Source organism: Dipodomys merriami, unplaced genomic scaffold (genome assembly GCF_024711535.1).
Source record: "Dipodomys merriami isolate MVZ:Mamm:240054 unplaced genomic scaffold, mDipMer1.0.p SCAF_19, whole genome shotgun sequence".
NCBI classification, from domain to species: Eukaryota; Metazoa; Chordata; class Mammalia; order Rodentia; family Heteromyidae; genus Dipodomys; species Dipodomys merriami.
The window spans coordinates 22,502,693-22,524,655 of NW_027203270.1; the positions used below are offsets into that span (position 1 = coordinate 22,502,693).

General features: G+C 35.4%; 1 protein-coding gene across 8 annotated transcripts in view; it reads left to right on the top strand.

The window, feature by feature from the left end:
* The window catches only part of Tanc2 (tetratricopeptide repeat, ankyrin repeat and coiled-coil containing 2), a 282,394-nt gene that overhangs the window by 82,183 nt on the left and 178,248 nt on the right, over positions 1-21,963 (top strand). For 4 of the 8 annotated variants that reach the window (XM_070027717.1, XM_070027718.1, XM_070027719.1 and 1 more), the window contains one exon: positions 5,647-5,829. In XM_070027717.1, the coding sequence (XP_069883818.1) occupies positions 5,647-5,829 (183 nt within the window). Of the gene's footprint in view, positions 1-5,646; positions 5,830-17,118; positions 17,414-21,963 lie in introns of those variants that run through there. The other 4 variants (XM_070027720.1, XM_070027722.1, XM_070027723.1 and 1 more) reach the window with 2 other exon arrangements.

Sequence of the window (21,963 nt, forward strand, 5' to 3'; positions counted from 1 at the left end):
TGGACTATGATCTTGCGGTTCCCCCCCCCCCCACCCAAGAGCTGGGATGACAGGCAAGCATCACCACAGCCAGTTTTTCTATTGAGATGGAATCTCATTAACATTTCTCTGTGGGCTGTCCTTGAACCATCATACTCCCAATCTCAGCCTTCAGAGTAGCTAAGCTTATATGCATGAGCCACTGGAGCCTGACAAAATATTTTACTTACTCTTTTTTTTTTCAGTACTGGGATTTGATTAGGGCCTAATGCTTACTAGACAGGTGTTCTACCACTTGAAACATGCCTCTAGCCCCCTTGTGTTTTCAGTGGTACTATTTTAATAATGCTGGCTTAATTTTTTTTCTTTTTCAAGTGTCCATTGCTGATATATAGAGAGACACTGGATTCTTGCGTGCTACCTTTGTAACCTGTGAAATTGACTGAGTTATTCTTTATGATTGGATTTTTGGGGGGAGCAGATAATCTTAAATTTTTCACATTGGCAATAATATTCAATGACTATGTGATTCTGTACTATTGTCATTCTATGATTCTTTCTGCCACATTTATGGGCTTGGGAGAAAGTTACAGTCAAAGGGTAAGATAAGCTCTAATTTAAAAGAACATTTTGAGGGCTGGGAAGGTGGCTCAGTGGTAGAGCGCTTGCCTTGCATGCTCAAGGCCCTGGGTTCGATTCCTCAGCACCACATAAGCAAAAAGAAAAAAGCCGGAAGTGGCGCTGTGGCTCAAGTGGTAGAGTGCTAGCCTTGAGCTGAAGAGCTGAGGGACAGCGCCCAGGCCCAGAGTTCAGGCCCCACAACCGGACCCAAAAAAAAAGAACATTTTGAATAAGTTGTACACCTCTTTATTTCTCTAAAATCTTTAAATGCCCTTTTTTGTCTTTAAATGCCCTTTTTTGTTGTTGTTGTTTTTTGGGTCTGGTTGTTGGGCCTGAACTCTGGGCCTGGGTGCTGTCCCTCAGCTCTTCAGCTCAAGGCTAGCGCTCTACCACTTGAGCCACAGCACCACTTCCGGCTTTTTCTTTTTGCTTATGTGGTGCTGAGGAATCAAACCCAGGGCCTCATGCATGCAAGGCAAGCGCTCTACCACTGAGCCACCTTCCCAGCCCCTGCCTTTTGTTATATATATTAGTTCTCGGGTTCTTTTATTGATGTATTAGTTTTAAGCTGAAAAATTCACAAATCATCCATGAATATATCATACTGGAGATTTTTTATTTTCCTTTTTTTTTTTCAATTTGGTCATGGGGCTTGAACTCTGGGCCTAGGTGCTGTCCCTCAGCTCTTCAGTTCAAGGCGAGAGCTCTACCACTTGAACTACTACAGCATCACTTCCGGTTTTCTAGTGGTTTATTGGAGTTAAGAGTCTCACGGATTTTCCTGCTCAGGCTGGCTTCGAACTGCAATCCTCTCATCTCAGCCTCCTGAGTAGCTAGGATTACAGGTGTGAGCCACTGGTGCGCGGCTTGTTTTATTTTTTTTAAGTTTTACTTGTGGTTATTTAAAAATTTAGGAAGTAATTCTCTAGAATAGACATTGCATTTGGTTAAAAATTTTCCTTATTAACTTGAATTTTATTTTATTTTTGCCAGAACTGAAGATTAAATTTAAGGGCCTGACTTGAGCTTTACTTGCTTATGGCTAGTACTCTATCTCTTGAACCATGCTTCCAACTAGGTTTTTTGCTTGCTGGTTGGAGATGGAGTCTCAGACTTTTCTGCCCAGGCTGGCTTCAAACTGCTATACTCTAAGTCTCAGCCTCCTGAGTTACCTAGGGTTACAAGCATGAGCTACCAGTGTTTGATTTAGCTTAAATTTTAATATCTAATAATCATATATGTTAAGTGTAAGACTTTTCTTAGTGATGGCTGAAGTTTTAATTGAATAGCTATTACTCCTAATATTTTAAAATGTTAACTCTAGGTGGTCTTGACTCAACTTTTAAATATCTAATTCAGGTGGCCAATATGTGGATTTTTTTTCTGTCAAGTTAGCAGTATTTTAATTTGTATCTCGGTATTTAATTTTGTTCATGCAAAAAATTGGCAAGAAGTTGAGCACTAGAAAATAAGGATTGATGGGGCTAGGAAGGTGGCTCAGTCGTAGGATGCTTGCCTTCTATGCATGAGGCCCTGGGTTCGATTCCTCAGCACCACATAAGCAGAAAAAGCTAAAAGTGGCACTGTGGCTCAAGTAGTAGAGCCTTAGCCTTGAGCTGAAGAACTGAGGGACAGTGCCCAGGCCCAGAGTTCAGACCCCAAGACCAACAACAACAACAACCAAAAACATGTACGCATTGAGTAATACAGAATACTAATGAATGTTACCTTACAATACTTTGGTAAATTGGATTCACAATTTTTCAGTTTCCTTATGTTGTATAATTACATATCCATTCCTTTTGCCATGCAGTATTGTAGTAACATACTAATGTGGGCCAATTAATAATACCTGCCCCATAAATGTCATTTCTTGGCTGCCTGTATGGCTTCCTTGTGCCAGTGGAATGTAAGTGAGTAGAGGTCTTACATAGGTCATTCTGATTTGACTTGAGCCTTCTATGCACTTTTGATCCACTAGAGAAGAGCATGTTCCATATACTTACTTTGTCCTTTCTGTAGCTGGGCCCAATGTTAAACATACATTGGTATCATTCTGAATCTGACCAAAAATCTAGTCAGTAGCGTCTTGAGCCCATCCACAATTTGCAGACTTATGTACTTGAAGTAAATTTGTTATAATCTACTGAAGTTGTGAGGCTGGTAGTTTCTAAGAGACTAAATACTACATTCTATAACTATATACTAGTTTCTAAGAGAAGCTATCAACTAGTGTATAATCATATTCTGTGGATACTTATCATTTCTTTACTTGAAGATACATTTTTCTCTTGTAGCATCAATGAGTTCAAACATGATTTGTAGGACAGAGAAGATGGAAGAAAATGTTTCTAAGCAAAAAAGTGAACTAGGACAGCCAAACTGGACTAATTGCTGTATGATTCCTTAAGGAGTATTACTGTATTCTAAAATTACCTGCTAATTTTTAACTGTGGGACATTTCAAATGAAAAGTGGTACTTCACTAAACCAAATATATTTTCAGATATATTACTTTAAAGGATCCCTCAGTTAGGCAATTGTACTAATAGTATGCTTCTTAAATAATCTACAAAGAACTAGAATTCTGTATGAAATTGTCTGAAGTCTATTCATGTAAACCTAATAACTTTGAATCCATATTGAGAGAAACAGTTGAAAAATAGGTCTTAGAGAAATAATATATTTCTGATCAGAGTTCTAGAGAGGAAAGGAGAGTGGGGCAGAGGGAAGGGAGGAGGAAGGAAAGGAGAGAGAGAGAGAAAAAACATAAGTGTTTGGAAGAAAATTGGTCAATACGGTAATAAAAGGGCCCAGAAAAGTAAAAAAATTAAGAGATATTCAGATGAAGTTCCTAAAATCCAAGAATAAAGAATGAATTCTTCATTTTTCCCAGCAGACATTTAAAGTTTTTTTTCACTTTGTTTTATGCATTGTTGTTCCTGTCAGTTTTGTATTTTTTATCAGACTATTTCTGGTTTATACATCTTTTCTGATTCACTTGTTCAAATTATCTATGCTATTGTTAAAGAAAGTTTGTTATGTATGATAAATTCTTTAAATAGTTTGAAATCTATGATGATGCTATCTTTCTCTAAGAAGATTTATGTTTGTTATGGGTGGTCTTAGCAGTACTTTCTTGATTAAATTTTGTGGGAGCTAAGCTATTTGAGCTAAGCTTTACTACTTGTAAGGACCAGTCTTGGTTTAGTTCAGTTACTTCTTTGGACTTTCAGTAAAAGTATTGGAGTTCTGCCAGTTTCTTCCCTTCATACCTTGGTGAGTTCTAGACTCGTGTGTGTGTGTGTGTGTGTGTGTGTGTGTGTGTGTGTGTGTGTGTGTGTGTGTGTGTGTGTGTGTGTGTGTGTGTGTGTGGTTGAGAGAGAGATTGAGAGAAAGAGAAAGAGGGAATAGAGAGAGATATTGACAAAGAGAGAGAAAGAGAGAGTGGGAGAGAGAGGGAGGGAGGGTAAGAGAGAGGGATATGGTCCTGGGGCTTGAACTCAGGATCTGGGCACTGTCCCTGAGCTTTAGTGCTCAAGGCTAGCTCTCTACCACTTCTGGCTTTTTTTGTGTGAATTAATTGGGGATAAAAGTCTCACAGGCTTTCCTGCCCAGGCTGGCTTCGAACTGTGATCCTTATATCTCAGCCTCCTGAGTAGCTAGACTAACACTTTGTTCTTGCAATTGTGTAAGCTGTTGATAGCTTGTTAACCTCTACAGTGCCACTAAATAAAAAGTCACCCCAAATGCCAGACTTAGGTCTTTTATTTGTTATTCTTGCTTGCACTGTTAATTTTCTGCTACCTTAGAAAGATTTTAAAGAATATAGGCAGTTCTAGCTTTTCTTAGGGAAAAGTTGGTCTGAAGTACATAATCTGCCATTACTAAGAATGGAAGCCAACAACTTACAATTTACTCTTTCAAAAACATGCTACATTACTAAAAGCTGCATATCAGTAGTTCACACCTATATATAGCCACTTAGGAGGCTGAATTCTGAGGGTTAAGGTTTGAAGCTAGCTGAGACAGATAATCTGAAAGATCATTATCTCCAATTAACCAACAAAAAGCTGTTGTTGAGAGAAGAAAGACAGGGAAAGAGTTCAAGGCCAAGAGTTCAAGCCCTAGTACACACATACGCATACACACACACACACACACACACACACACACACATACACATGCTTACTCTCTGTCTCACACATACATGCACACATACACATGCATATGAGCAGATTCAAAGAGCATCATATAATGTCAGTGTTACTCACTTTTTATGTAATTTTTAATTTTTTTTTTCTGGGTCCGGTCGTGGGGCCTGAACTCTGGGCCTGGGCGCTGTCCCTCAGCTCTTCAGCTCAAGGCTAGTGCTCTACCACTTGAGCCACAGCGCCACTTCCGGCATTTTTCTTTTTGCTTATGTGGTGCTGAGGAATCGAACCCAGGGCCTTGAGCATGCAAGGCAAGCACTCTACCACTGAGCCACCTTCCCAGCCCCTTTTTATGTAATTTTTTGAGGGAGGAGACAAAAGAAATAGAATTTCATTGATCCTACTAGCAGTAGCACAATATTAAACAAGTATTCTGTCAGGAAACATTAAAATAATTATTCTAATTTTAATTTACTGTGTTGTTCTATACTTATTTCCTATTTTCCTGTATTACTGTATTTCTCATGAGATAGCCTGCTCTTATAAGGAGGAACCCTGTTTTTTACTCATATCTGATTACCATTAGCAGTACCAACAGTTGAGTACCCAGTAAGTTTACAAATGAATATATTTGTTGAAAATGTCTGATTTGGTTTTTTTTTGCAGTGGAAATCAGTGTGTGTGTGTGTGTGTGTGTGTGTGTGTGTGTGTGTGTGTGTGTGTGTGTGTGTGTGTGTGTGTGTGTGTGTGTGTATGTGTGTATGTATATATATATATATATATATATATATATATATATATATATATGAGTCATCCTTACAGGCATATTTTAGTAAAGGAGATATTCTTTCTTACCAACCTTTTTTTTCTGTACCATTCTTTTCTGTCCACAGGTGGCATCTCCACAGAAAGCGATTGTGCTTTTGAGCCAGACTATGCTGTTCCTCCACTTCCAGTGAGTGAAGGTATGCAGCACATTCGGATTATGGAGGGCATGTCTCGCTCTCTTCCATCCTCCCCCTTACTCACACATCAGTCTATCAGTGTTCGGCTCCAACCTGTGAAGAAGTTAACTGGTAAGACTTTACCTGAATTTAGTATATTTAACAGGAGACATATAGGTCATTTTAGATGTTATATACTTCACTAGATGTTTTCTCTTTGGCCTTCCTAATATCACAGACTCTTGGAAAGCGGAGCTCCTACTGATTTTAATTGAGAGAATTATAACAGCATTTATTTCCACAGATTGATGTATTTATTTTCTACTTGACCCATCTGTTGTAGACATATTTTTCTAGGTTTTCAGGAATTTTCTAGTTTTGCCAGGATACACTGTTGTCATGATTTCATTCATCAGCTTGGTCATGTCAGATTAACAGATGGAGATTTTATAATTTTATGACTTCAGAGCTTGGTCATTAAGCAAAGATATATCCATTATATTTTTGTTTGAAATGATTTATACATTTCATCTCTATTTTTAAAAGTTGACTTAGATATTTTCCTCTCCATAGGGCCCAATTGTAACTTCTAGGGAATTTACTATAAATCATAAATAGTGTTTTGTACTGACTCTGAATGTCCTTTCCATGTTTTATATGGCTCATTCAGATCAGGTATTAATTAAATGAACTGTGTCCTTAAACATTTCAGGGAAGAAATTTTTAGTTATAAATGAAGAATAATTGCATATGAAAATATTTAAGCCTGGCTTATTTCATTAGATTCTAGCAATTTCATTAGATTCTAACAATTTCATTAGATTCTAACATTATTAGTATATCCTTTTGAAAGATACTTTATACACTTATATATAGCAGTTCTATTGTGGCATTTTCATGCAGTATATTATTGGTGGAGGTTATTTGACTTGTATTGATGTTTATGAGTGCATGATAATATGAAATTAAGGGTATATTGGTTTAACATTGACATTTTTAAGACAATTCAAAAGAAAAAGAAGAGGGAAATGGAATTTTTAGACTTTTTCTAATTAGAATGAAGGATTAACTTTTGATAGTTTTTATTAAAATAATAGTATTTCTTTATTCTGTAGTTCCACCAAACATGTTGCCTCTTGTTGCTGTTTATTGTATTGAAGTAGAGTATTGACTCTGGTTATTAGGTAAAATTCAGTGAAACAACCTATTAACATAATAGGCTAAAATACTGCTTTCCTTATAAGGTCTTAACAATATAACACGTTTTGTATAATCTGTGTGTAAATAAATTTCATTGCTTGGATATCCTCCTATTTTGCAATTAAAATTATTGATTACTAAAAATACAATACACAAACCACAAAGCCTAATGTCATGTTATGTATCTTATTTTATCATATGCATTAGAAGTAGTTGCAAGAAAAGTTCAGTTTTCATGTAGAAGTGAGCTGGTTTGCCTGAGGTTTCAAAGGTACCACTTGCCAATTTACCTGTTGCAATTTAAACACTTAAATATACAACCTAACTACTTAGAAGGCTGAGATCTGAGTGTTGTAGTTTGAAACTAGCCCAGGAAGAAAAGTCCATGAGACTTTTTTTCTCCAGTTAACCACCAAAAAGCTGCAAGTGGAGATGTGGCTCAAATAGTAAAGCGTTAGCTTTGAGCACAGAAGTGTAGGGGAAACATCTAGGACCTGAGTTCAATCCCCAGGACTGGAACAAAAAATAAAAAGATTAAAAGGAAAATCCATTTAATAACAAAGACAAGAATGTGCTTAGGATCATAAAGGTGATGTAGTAAAACCTTAAGAAAGGGTATAGTTGATAATGATATGAACTATTAAAATTACATTTTACAGTGTTTAGAGCATGTGTAACATCTCAAATGGTTTTATTACTTATTAAAGATTGCCAAAGACCTAAGAATTTAAAATTAAAAATGTATTTTATGATTCCTAAATGACTGAAATCCATTTACTTAAAGAAAATGTCATAAAAATGTTTACATGGCCACTGTAGTAGTTTGCTTCCATTATTCTTCAGTAGTGTGTGTGTGTGTGTGTGTGTGTGTGTGTGTGTGTGTGTGTGTGTGTGTGTGTGTGTGTGTGTGTGTGTGTGTGTGTGTGTGTGTGTGTGTGTGTGTGTGTGTGTGTGTGCGCGCGCATGCCTATCCTGAGGCTTGAACTCAGGACCTGGGCTCTGTTCTTGAGCTTCTTTTGCTCAAGGCAAGAGCTGTACAGCTTGAGCCACAGCTCTACTTTCTGTCTTTTTGGTAGTTTATTAGCAATCAGAGTCTCACAGACTTTCCTGCCCAGGCTGGCTTCAAACTGTGATCCTCAGATCTCAGCCTCAGATGTGGCTAGGATTATAGGTATGAACTACCAGTGCCTGATTTTCTTCAATGCCTTTTATTTATTCAACAAAACTTTACTTTGGTTTGCTTTGTCCTTGGCACTTTTCTAGACATAATAGATTAGTGAAAATGATTATTAAGGTTTCTGCTTCAAAGGTTTTTAAAATTTTATTTGGGAGAGTGGTAATAAAGGTCAATAGGTAAACATTTTAACCTTAAATCATGGTAAGCTCTATTAAGGTATATAAAATAGGGAGTTGGATATGAGAAACTGGGCTAGAAATAAAGTTTCTTTACATAAAATGATTAAGGAGAGTTAGAGGACATATTTGAGCTGAGGTTTGAATGAAAAGGAGGTAACCATGGCAGATGTGGTCTCTGAGCCTTCTGGGCAGAAGAATAGTTCCAACAAAAATCCAAAAGCCCAAATGAGCTTAGTGTATTAAAGGAATGCAAAGTGGTCAGGTATGGCTTCAGCAAAGTAAATCCAGGGGGATGGTATTTAAAAATGAGTGGTTTGTTTTCAACATAGTGTCTTGTATATCTCATTGTTACAATGGGTCATCCTGTATCCTTATTTCAGCATTCTGTTATTCCTTTTCCCTCCCCAAATCGGAAAAATGTATGTAAAAGATGCAGAACACCGGAATCAGATACAGTGAAAGCAGGCTTATAATATGGGGGAATAACATATAAAAGAAACAAAAAAAATCACCTGGTACATTATAAATACATTAGGAATAATAGCAAGAAAGATAAAACCATTTGTGTCCCTATCTTGGGGTTCATTTCGCTTAGTATCATTTTATATAGTCATATATTCATAGCTTTTGACCTCTTCTGCTTATCCTAGACATATACTAATTATTGCAAATAAGGAAACCATGGGACCTATATTTCTTTGGGCCTGGCTTACTTCACTTAATATAATTTTTTCCAAGTCTTTCCATTTCCTAACAAATGGAGCGATGTCATTCTTTCTGATGGAGGCATAGAATTCCATTATATATACCATATTTTCTTGATCCATTCATCTACTGAGGGCCATCTGGGTTGGTTCTGTATCTTAGCTATGATAAATAGTGCTGTGATAAACATAGCTGTGCTGGTAGCTTTAGTATAGCCTTGTTTGTGATTGTTTGGGTAAATGTCCAAAAGTGGGATTGCTGGGTCATAGGGGAGCTCTCTGTGGAGTCTTTTGAGGAACTTCCATTCTGCTTTCCAAAGTGGTTGACAAGTTTACACTCCCACCAACAATGCAATAGGGTTCCCTTTTGGTCACATCCCCTCCAACATCTGTTGTTATTATATTTCTTTTTTTTTTTTGTCAGTCGTGGGGCCTGAACTCTGGGCCTGGGTGCTGTCCCTCAGCTCTTCAGCTATAGACTAGCACTCTACCACTTGAGCCTCAGCCCCACTTTGGCCTTTTCTGCTTATGTGGTGCTGAGGAATCGAACTAAGGGCCTCATGCATGCAAGGCAAGTACTCTACCACTGAGCCACCTTCCCAGCACCAATTTCTTGATTATAGCCAATCTACTGGGGTCAGGTAGAATCTCAATGTTGTTTTGATTTGCATTTCTTTTATGGCTAGGGAGGTTGAGCATTTCTTCATGTGTCTATTGGCCGTTCTTTTTTCCTCTTCAGAGAAGTTTTTCTTTAAGTCTTTACCCCACTTATTTATCAGGCAGTTGTTTCTTTGAGGATTTGTTGTTGGGGGATTTAATTTTTTGAGTTCTAAGTATATTTTAGATATGAGACCCTTATCCGTTGTATGGCTAGTGGAGATTTTCTCCCAATCCATGGGCTTTCTATTGATCTTGCTAGCTATGTCCTTTGGGGGCGGGAGGGAGGAGGAGTTGAGGAAGTGGGGAAGGAAGGGATGGTAGGAGGAAAAAAAAAGGAGGAGGTTAACAATGCTCAATAGGAAATGTAATCATTACCTTACTCATGTAACTATAACCCCTCTGTAGAGTATTCTTACAATAAAAATATATAAAAGATGAGTGAAGAGGTAAGCTGAAGCTAGAATTTGTAGGGTCATGATGAAGAGACGACTTTGATTGTAGGATTTTTAAGCAGAGGAAGAATAGGAAATAATATAATCTGATTTACCTTTTAATTGACTTTTGTTATCCATTGAGGAGAGAACAGAGTATGAAGGACTACAATGTCCAGTGTTCATTAACCTTGCACATCTTTTCCTTCTCATCTTCCAGCAAGGTAGGCACTTAAAGATATTACAAGGAGTCTCATCTTAAAGATATGAAAAGGAGTAACCTTTTCTTATCATTGTTCTTATGTAACTTTAATACTTTCATACTTATGTATGTATATGTATTGATACATATGTATCAATATAGATACATATGAAGATTCATTTGAAGAAATAAATCTATTTTCAAGTACTCTGACAGCTCTGGAGGGAGCCAGTGACTGAGTACAGGGAAAGGCCTGCTAAGAAAAGACACACATAATTTGAAGTCTGTAACTAGTTTTAAAATGTACTCCATTATGTTCAGTACAAAAGTAAGTTAATGTAGCAAAACTGGATGAAAGGGACACGGACCCTGTGGTCACTGTGAGTTGTTTTTTTTTTTTTAAATCTCAGCTCTGAGTTAGTGACTTTACCACTGTGTGATTCTATTTCTTTATCTACAAAATGGGGCAACAACTTTATGACCTTAGATGGATTGTATTATTATTATTACAGTGACCACAATTTTTTTTTGTCAGTCTTGGGGCTTGAACTCTGGGCCTGGGTGCGTGCATCCCTCAGCTCTTCAGCTCAAGGCAAGTGCTCTACTGCTTAAGCCACAGCACCACTTCCGGTTTTCTAGTGGTTTATTGGAGATAAGAGTCTCATGGACTTTCCTGCCTGGGCTGGCTTTGAACTGTGATCCTCAGATCTCAGCCTCCTGAGTAGCTAGGATTACAGGCTTGAGCCACTGGCACTTGGCTAATGATCACAATTTTTTTAATGTTCGTCCAGGGGCTTGAACTTGGCCTGGGTATTATCATTGAGCATGTTTTTGTTGCTGTTTGTTTTTTTGCTCAAAGCTAGCACTCTATTTTTTACTGATCAATTGGAGATAAGAGTCTCACAGATGGTTGTCAACCTCCATCCTCAGATTTCAGCTTCCTGAGTAATTAGGATTATAGGTGTGAACCACAGGCATTCACTGTGTCACCACATTTTTAATACTTGCTTAAAACTATATTTGGTAAATATTAGGTGCTGATTATCATTGTTAAAATTTGTTCATGTTTGGTAACAGTTTTTTATGTTTTTAAGGAATGGTGGTGCACACTTATAATCCCAGCACTTTGGAAGAGAGGAAAAGTTTGTGGCCAGGAAATAACAAGACTTTGTCTCAGAAAAGCAACAACAAAAAATTTAAAATTAAACTTTTTTTTTTTTTGGTCGGTCGTGGGGCTTGAACTCTGGGCCTGGGCACTGTCCCTCGAGCTCTTCAGCTCAAGGCGAGCGTTGCGCTCTATCACTTGAGCTACAGCGCCACTTCCGGTTTTCTGGTGGTTTATTGGAGATAGGAGTCTCGAGGTCTTTCCTGCCCGGGCTGGCTTTGAACCGCGATCCTCAGATCTCAGCCTCCTGTGTAGCTAGGATTACAGGCGTGAGCCACCAGCGCCCAGCAAAATTAAACTTTTTAACGAGTAGTAGGAAAAATATATCAGTTTTCATTTGAATGCCCTCTGTGGCATATGCTTAGAAGAAATATATTTTTCACGTGTCTCCATTTTACTGACAAGTAAACTGTTACAGGGAAGTAATGTCTTATCAAAAGGAAAATGTGCTGAATATAATACAGTAATGAAGTAGCTTATTTTGCCATTGAGAATTCTGAAATTTAGAGAAGTTATACTAAATGGTATAAGTCATTATATCATTAATTAATTATACCTTAATGGTATTTGGTATAATAATTACAATTTTTTTTGTGCCACGTAAGAGAAGATGCAGCCAAATAGCTAAACAATAAAGGGAAACTAGGAGACCTAGAAGTTAGGCAGGCTATTTTACAAATAAAGTTGAACAACTTGAAATGCATATGTTTGTATGTATGTATATGTAATATTACTTATATAGCTATGTAAGTTATGCTAAAATAATATTACCTTGCAATTTTTTTAGAAACATTTGAAGTCAAGCTGTATTGGGAATTTTGTTAGTAAAAGATACAGGATTGGTCTGATTAAATAAAATTACTTGAACATAGCATATAGTAAACATAAATGCTACTTTTTTCCCCTTGTATAAAATGGAGAATTTTATAGGTACCCTGAGAAAATTATTAAAATGCAAATTTGAAACTATAAAGGACCTACATGTAGCATTAGTCTATAGTCTGAGATACTTAAATGTATTCATACTACAGCCTGTGAGTACATATTTTTGCAAAAAATTTGGAATTCAAGACATAGAAAATGTCATTAGATTAAAAATTGTAGTAGATGTATGGTAGTTCTAAACTCCACCAATAGTAACTGTAGGCACTACATATTTTTGTAAGGTTAAGTGAGTAAATTTATATACGTTGTTGTTGTTGTTGGTCGTGGAGCCTGAACTCTGGGCCTGGGTTCCGTCCCTCAGCTCTTCAGCTTAAGGCTAGCACTCTACCACATGAGCCACAGCGCCACTTCTGGGTTTTTCTGCTTATGTGGTAGTGAGGAATCGAACCCAAGGCCTCATGCATGCAAGGCAAGCACTCTACCCCTGTGCCATCTTCCCAGCCCTATGTACTTCTCAATCCTTGTAATAATATCACTAGTTAAACTATTATGTTTATACAAGATTCTAATTTACTTTCTCACTATTGTTGATTGAGGTTCTCTGCCTATGAGTTAAAGATCAAGCTGTTGTAAACTCCAAAGTTAATTCAGTTACCACTGAATTATGGCAAAAAGGGATCTTGCTATCATTTCTGGCCTTGAAGAGGTTATTTCCATTGTCTTCCAGACTAAAAGTAGAGAATGTTAAAGCGTTACTACTTAATTCAATATATATAATTTCAGTTATCATAGGTAGAAATTTATTATGAGAGAGTATCAGACTTAACAGGAATTGGCAGAGTGATCAGCTACTAGGTGCATAGAAATTCTTCCTAGACTTAGTTACCAAGATTCTTGCTACAGTTGTGCTACTAGGCAGAGACAGGCTTAGAGAGCCCTTGACCAAAGTTTGCCCCAGGAGAGAGTTTTTGCCACTCTGTATATTTTAAGTACTTAAATAGCAGCAGAAATTAGCAAATAAATTCATCTGTAATGTTTATGGACTCTGGATTTTGTGATATAATTCAATCTCTTTTTAGGTTTTATGGGAATTTAAGCATTTGATACAAAAATAATTTTGTGGGTTTTTTGTATTTAAATAATATTTCCACTAATACAGAGTAGAAGTATTATTTATAGTATTGTAGAATTTATAGCAGCTATAGTATTGCTATGTGTATTACATTAAAATATAGTAGGCCTGTCTTTGCACCTCTATTCAATTGCTGCTAGGGAATGTTATTATTCATATAAATATATATATATATACATATATATGCACATAAATATGTGTATATTTATATACACACATATATAAGGCATGCAGCATGGGGCTTAAAACTCAGGCACTACAGCTTGCTAGGCAAGTGCTCTGCCACTTGAGTCATACTCTACCCTTTTTTGCTTTAGTTATTTTTCAGATAGTCTTGCTTTTTTTTTTTGCCTGGAGCTGGTCTTAGTGATTATCTTAACTCTGCTTACCATGTAGCTGGAATTACATGTGTATACCATGTGTATGATATGGGAATCTCCCTAACTTTTGCTCAGACTGACTTTGAATGTTGGTCCCCCTATATCCATCTCCCAAGAATTCAGGATTTCAGAGTGCTTAGCATGCTGAAAAATATTTTTAAAAAAGAAAATCTATGTCAAATTGTTAAAATGGAAGGTGAAGTTGACAAATTCATATTTAAGGCAGATTTCATATCTTACAAAATTGACAGTTCAGTGACATAGGATATGGTGAATTTTAATAATACAGTTAGTAAATTTAATTCAGCTAAGTATAGAACCTTACTGAGAAAATAAGTACTGTATATTCTTTGACACTGTGAACTGCTTATAAAACTTATACTTAGTAGTAAAATATACAGTGAACATTTCAGTGAAAATAAATCTGACAACATAATAGAAGTAATTCTATTTCTAATCTTAATTTCTTAATTATTAAGAAGTTGTATAAAAAGGTTACAATGCCGTAAGTCAGATTATGAGTACAATGCTTCATGTTCCGTTTTACCCCATCTATCATTCTCCCCCATTTCCCCTTCCCATCCCTAACCTCAAGTTATATAGTTCATGGTTTTATAATGTTTATTAAATATAATGATTGTATTTGTTTACCCTTCTTCCCTCCATTTATGTTCCCTTTCCTATACCCTCCCCAGCAGAACATGTTTCCATTTCTTGGTATTCATTTTGATAAACAATAAATTAGTTGTTCAGAGGAATTAGCACCTTTGGACTCCTCCTCTAAGTATCCTGTCCTATAGTCTGTTTGTATATGCATAGAGCCCTGCATATGTTATCATGCAAAATTGCCTTTTAAATTTAGCTTCCATGTATGAGAGAAAACACATTGTCTCTGTGAGCATGACTTACTTCACTTAATTTTTTCTAGATCCATCCATTTCCCTGAGAATGACACATTATTCTTATTAATGGAACATAGAAAGTAAGAAATGAAGGTGGAGTTGAGAGTACAGTATATATCTTTTTAGCCAAGCATCCAAAACCACTGAATGAATGGAAGATTGACATGAGACCATAAAATGTTGACTAGCTTCTAATAACCATAGAAATCAAAACATTTTATCATGTCCAGATGAGTTTACAGGTACATTTTAACTAAACTTATCAATAATAATAATGGTAGATATAGCAACTTATAGACAATGTTTGTTGAGCTATTATTGTGTTCCAGAGAGCATTAGGTCCTTTACATAAGCAAATTTAATATTTATAGTCTTTTTTATTGTCAAGTTGATGTATAGAGGGGTTACAGTTACATAAGTAAGGTAATAAGTGCGTTTCTTGTCCAAGTTGTTTCCCTCCCAACCCTCTCCCAAGTGGTACAGATCATTTCCAACATATTGTCTTGTGTCTCTGTTGAATTCGTTTTCCCCCTTTGTCCTTTGTCTCACTATTCTGTTGTTCCCCTTCTCTTCCCTAACTCAAATAAACATATATACAATACCAAGGTACCAAAATAAAATGCAGTGACAACAGGGGATAAACCATAAGGGGGAAGAACATACAAAAGAAACAAAAAAATCACATAGTACATTAGAAACAAAAACAAAGAAAAACCTCTTGTGCCTAATTCTTGGAGTTCATTTCACTTAGGATCAGCTTATATGGTCTTATATACATAGTTATTGAGCTATTCTCATCTGATAAGATTATCCTAGACATATACTAATTATTGCAAATAAGGGAAACCATGGGACTATGTTTCTTTGGGTCTGGCTTACTTCACTTAATCTTTATAGTCTTAAGTGGAAAGCACGGTAGCCTTTTGTGAACTCTTTCAGTGATGGTAAGCCTTCTCTTTTGTAATATAGCCTGCTTCTTTACTAATTAGTTGTGCTTTTTTTTAAAGTGGTACTAGGGATTTGAACTCAGGGTATTTATTGAACTGCTAGGCAAATGTTCTGCTGAGCCACCCTACCTCCTAGAATTTTTTTGCACTGGTTATTTTTAAGATAGGATCTTCCTCTTTCCCCAGGACTGGCCTGGGCTACCATCCTCCTGTTTCTCTTCCTGCCATAACTAAGATTAGGTCTTACAACATTTTTCTTTCTTTCTTTCTCTTTTCCTTTCTTTCTTTCTTTTCTTCTTTTCTTTTTTTTTTTTTTTTTTTTTCCTGTAAGCTGACCTAGACCAATGATTTTCCCCATCTCAGCCTCCTGGGATGAGGTGGCTCCTTACCTAGTTATTGAGGTATCTCCTTACTTAGTTATTGGTTAAGCTGGAATCTCAAATTTGTTTCTTGGGCTGGCCCCAAACCATTGTCAGCCTCCCAAGTAGCTAGGATTATAGGCATGAATGAGTGCAAGAAGCATTTTTAGTGAAGTTTATGTCTTTTGAAATTTTCTGAATCTAGAAGAAATGTAGGAGGTAGTATGCCTGTCTTTTAAATTGGTGTCATTGCTTAACTGCCCATGGTGTTCCCCCTCCCCCTGCTACTAGGACTTGAACTTGGTGCCTCACACTGATTTTCTTGAGCCATACCTCCAATGCTTCAGTTTTGGTATATCTGATGCATATCTAAATGAAATGTGTTACATTTTAATAACTCTTAAGTATTTAAAATATTTTTCTGCTATATAATATTCTAGACAATTCCTTACATTGCAGCAAAATATCACTGTCTAATTCGAACAGTTAAACTTCATAAATTATAAAGATGTTGCAGACTTGTATTAGCTTGCTAAAGTATTATTGATCTTTTACATGACCTTTGTGTTTTTTGGCTTGTACTTAGTCACTGTATTTTTCTGTTTATAGTCACATAGTTCAGTTCAAATTCAGAATCGTAAGCCTGATAAAGAATCAGTAAGAGGAGTTTATAGCTTTAAGGCATGAAATGCTTACAGCATTTTAATATAAACTGTTCCCAGAATCCATGTCACAGTTCCTTATATGGTGCTGCTCCCCCTCCCTTGGTTGCTATGACAGCAGCAGCACTGCACCATTCATCAGCTCTGGACCTAGGCTGCACTCCTAGTCTTCCGTGTTACTCTTGAATGTTAAGAAGAACATCGGTGAATCATTCACTGTGGTTAATGCTGCACCATTAGAAACCTAAGAATCAGTCTTCTAGCAATTTGCTCTAACCTAAGGGTAAACTAAACTGCGCCACAGGAAAAAAATATATATATTTTTTTCCTTAGTGGAATTATAAGTTATATTTGCTGCAGTATTTTGAAAAACAACTTCATATCAAGCAATATAATGAAAAGAATTCGTCAGTATAATCTTTCTTGAAATCATTAGGTGTTCAAAACATGCCTCAGTGCTTCTGTGGATACAAAAAGAAGCAGGTGATGTTGTTAAGAGCTCTAAACCCCTTTGGGAGCCTCTCTTGTGCATTGGGACCATAATCAGCATATGCTATAAGAAGTGTCACCTGTAAAGCACGATAAGTTCTGGACAGTGTGAAGAACTGACTGAAGAAGATTAGATTGTGGATCATTATTGATGTGTAAGAACTGATAACATGACTTGTGAGTAAACATGAAAAGGGGAAACAACTACATAGTATTGTTACAAGGAAGAAAAATTAAAGCCCGTGAGTATGATGAGTTGACTATTTGTGTATTGCATGGATTTCTAAGCAATAAGGCCTACTTTGAGCTTTATAGGAAGCATTCAACGATTTTCAGAGAAGCAAGTAACAAGTTGTTATTAGGTATATTTAATCTAAAATTATATATTGTTTTAGTTTTGTGTATTGTGAGGTTTTTAAACGAGAGTACATTAATAGCAAATAAAGAAATTTGAAACTCAGTTTTTAAATGTAAATGTGAAGGTCAACATTTTTCTTCTAAAATGATTCTAGAGTAAACCTCTATAATGTGTTACAATACCCTTATTAAACAAAATACCTTTAAAATATACAGTATGGAAAGTTAGAATTTTGTAAGCATGCTTCCTTACCATATCAAAATTTTCCTTTATTGTTAGAAATAAGTGAATGATCTTGCAGCCTTTAAAAATGTAAGGATATTTTTTAAAACTTGATATTATTTGCTAATTATATTGATTTTTGTCAGTTTTCCATATAGAGTCTGGTTAAATTAGAAATTTACCATTTTTGCTTGTATTTTCCAGACCATTTGGTAATTATCAACTTGAATTTTCAGGTTGCATTTTCTCATAGGCTTTTCTTCTTTCTGACTCTTAACTATTTTCTCCTTTTAGTTATTCATCTAACCTAGAAATGTCTTAAATGTAAGGTCTTGATTTTTCAGAATTAGAATATATAGACTGATCTTAAGCCACCTTCAAAAAGGAAAAATGTTTTCATCTAGGCTGATTCTTTCAGGGTTACTTTTCTTAAATATATGTTCATTCAGAAGGTATACACTTTAGAGATAAACATGCACAGAGGGGCAAAAGATTTTGGTGGGTTTTTTTTGTCAGTATGCCCCTTAATTTCCAGTCCTCCTTTCATTTTGAGACTTTCACCCATGTCCAATACTTAGGAAATCTTTAAATAGGGAGAATTAGTATATTAAAGCATAATGAAAATATAAGTCACTGATATAGTCATGTCATTAGCAAAAAGATTTTACTTTTCTTTGTAAGATAAAACAAATAAAGTGTTTGAATTTTAATATAACTATTGCTGAGAAAGTTAAAATATGTATTTTTAATTTACATATATTTAATAAGCGTATGTTATCATTTAATGTTCTTTTATAGTTAGCTTGTCATACAAATGTATATATATAAAACAAAAGATTTTTATTTCATTATTTCTTAAATCCTAACTTTATTAATAGTAACAGATACTGATTAAGTACTTGTTAATAAAATTTGTATTTTTAAAAAGATTTATTCATATTCAAGTAATCAGTTTAATCATATTCAAGTAATTTCATTTTGGGGGCCTTTGCCAAAGTGTATATTCCTGAAAAGTTGTACGTATGTGTGTATTTATTTATAAATTGGCTAATTTAAAATTCATCTATGGTACTTTCTATTTTAAGAGATGTTGCAGTTTGTCCTTTTATAAGAATTCCTCTTAGGTGGTTTAATAAATCTGTATATCTTACTTTAAGGTTGTCTTAAAGTAATAGTGATATCAGGATAAATGGAGGATTTCTGTAGTAGAAAAATATACAAGAATGTGCTGAAGTATAATGCAGAATAATAACACACAATTGTAGAATGTGTATAATGAGAATGCCAAATATCTCAATTTTTCACTTATGAATTGTTCAAGTTGCATATTGTTCAGTGAATCAAATAAAGTATTAAAATTTAAAAAAGAAACATCTAGTTTATTTTAATTACGATTCTAGCTTATTTCAGTTATGCAGAGATTCAAACTGCAGTATTATATGAAAAAATAAACCTCAGTTCAAAATAGTGTGACATCTTTGGGATTGTTTGTGAAATCTTAAAACTGCTCAGCATTATTCAGGCAACATATAAATGACAGTAAAATCATAATTAATAGTAGGCATTAATTTTGGGGCAAGCACTTTTTCAGACAAATAATGTAAAAATTTTTACGTATAAAAAAGGCTTATGTTTTACATTTTTATTGATTAAAACTTTAGTATATCATCTGAATAATACTTCTGAATATCCAGGAATTTGTTAATGCTATCAATAAAATTTTAGCAGAAAATACTAAAGCTAAAAAATTAAACTGATTATAAATTAATTTAAAAAGAATAATTTCTAGTTATATTCATTTTTCCCCTGGGAGTCAATTATAATATTTTAATGATATGTGTGTTATTCTTTCAGCATTATATAATGAAATATTTTCACCATGGTAGTTTTTAGGATAGATTTCTAAAATTTTCTTCTGTAAATTTAAATAAATAATAACTTTGGTAGTATCATTTTAGACATTAAGAAGCAGCATATACATAAAGCATCCAGGATAGTACTTGGCAGTGGAAGTTTTCTCTTAGTGATACTTCCTTTTTATATCCTTTCTTTCCCTCCATTGGCCTATATTAGTGCTTCTTGGACTTACTTGGGGAAGTGCCTTTAGTACAGAGAAATGTGAACTCTTACCAAAGAGCCTGGGATGTTCAATAGAAAAGCAACCCTGAAAAGTCTCATATTTCTCATTTTTTAAATAGTCTACATTTATTATTAATTTATCATAAAAATGGTTTTCAAGAAATATTTAAGTTAAACCTGCAGGAAAGTTCCCCACATTTTATGCTATAAATTTGCATATACCAGCATACTCCTACCTACTTATATTTATTCCCCAGTTAAGAATTGCTAGGTCTTGATTTTAGATAACCTGGTCCAAGTATCATTTTAAAAGTAGAAATCCTGAAATAAAAGAAATGTGTATGTTTCTAGAGAAAGATTAAGACTCAAGAGATAAGGATTAAAAAATGAATCTGGCTCAAGCTAGAAGGCTCATAGAGTTCAGAAGTAATGATTTGGATTTGAATCAGACTATGGTGGAGTAAAGGAATCTCTCATGTCAAAAACAGAGGAATGACGATAGAGAAACTAAGTTCATCATTTTAAAGCTCTATATAGTACTTTAATAAAGGCACCTACCTAATTTAACTGTAATTTTGCATCTCAAAGCTTATTTGACAACTGACCTTTTTTTCTTACATAATCCCTATAAAATCATGTGGAACAAGTAAGTGTTCGAGGGAGCATACTTTACTTATAAGAGAAAGTTACGTTATTTAAAAGAAGACTGGATAATTATTGAGAACAAAGAAGCCAGCAATTATCTTGGCACTCTGGAAGATCATGGAAAAGTTACAGTTTAATCAAATTCTCCAGATGAATTGCAGTTTAAATTGGCGTGGGTGGCCTGTAATCTTAGCTACTCAGGAGGCTGAGATCTGAGGATTGTAGTTCAAAGTCCACCCAGGCAGAAAAGTCTGTGAGACACTATCTCCTATTATTCAGTAAAAAGCCAGAAGTAAGAGGTGTGGTTCCAGTGGTAAAGCGCTAGTCTTGAGTGAAAAAGTCAAGGGAAAGTACACAGTCTCTTGAGTTCAAGCCCCAGTGCCAGCACACCATAGACACACGCATACACACACACACATATACACATACAAAGCACTTTAAAATCTTAACATTAGGTGTTTTCTTAAGTGGGAGAAGAGATTATATTTATTATGTGGATTTGAAAGTAAAAGGATACCGATTTGAGTATACTCTTAGAATTAAGACAATACATCAGTTTGGAGCAAAATGAAAGGATACTGTGGAAGAGAAAACGGGCACAAAATTGAATAGGCCTCTGGAACAATGATAAATTAACATGCTAGCAGTGGAAAAATGCAAGGAAAAAAGATTTTGAAAATCCAGGAATATGAAAGTTCCACAGATTTTTAAGAATAAGAATTGAGATGCATTGTACTCATAACCTGTCTAATGGAATTTTAACTTCTTTAAAAAGGTAGAACTAGGGGCTGGGAAGGTGGCTCAGAGATAGAGTGCTTGCCTTGCATGCCTGAGGCCCTCGGTTCAATTCCTCGCACCACATAAGCAAAAAGAAAAAAGCTGGAAGTGGTGCTGTGGCTCAAGTGGTAGAGCTCTAGCCTTGAGCTGAAGAGCTGAGGGACAGCACCCAGGCCCAGAGTTCAGGCCCCCAGGACCAGACCCCCCCCCAAAAAAAGGTACAACTACTTAATAACAAAATTTTTAAAGAATTTAAATTGATGACCTCAATAGTAAGACTAGAGAGATTAGGAGGGAGGCTGATTTTAAGAAGAGGAGGCCTATTTAATTCAAGCTAATAGCTGTGAACCAGAGTGGTAATGTGGTTTTAGCATTTAAAAAATAAATAATGGCTATAGCTACAAATCTGTTGAGCACAGAGAGAAAACTTAAGGAGTAGGTAAATATCTCTTAAGATTGAGAATTAAGCAAATAAAAAGGTTCTAATCTTAGTGAAGGTAAAACAATTTGGCCATTAAGCAATTAAGGTATAAGAGATAAAGATTAAAACTTGGGTCTTCTCTACCTTCAGTTCTTATTCACAGTGATCAAAAAGTAAACCTTAGAAAAGATTACTTTAAAAATTCACAAAGAAGAAGGATGTTAAAAGGGGGGTAAGATGAATAAGAACCAGTATGAAAAATCCTGGGAAACCAAGATTTATACTTTTAC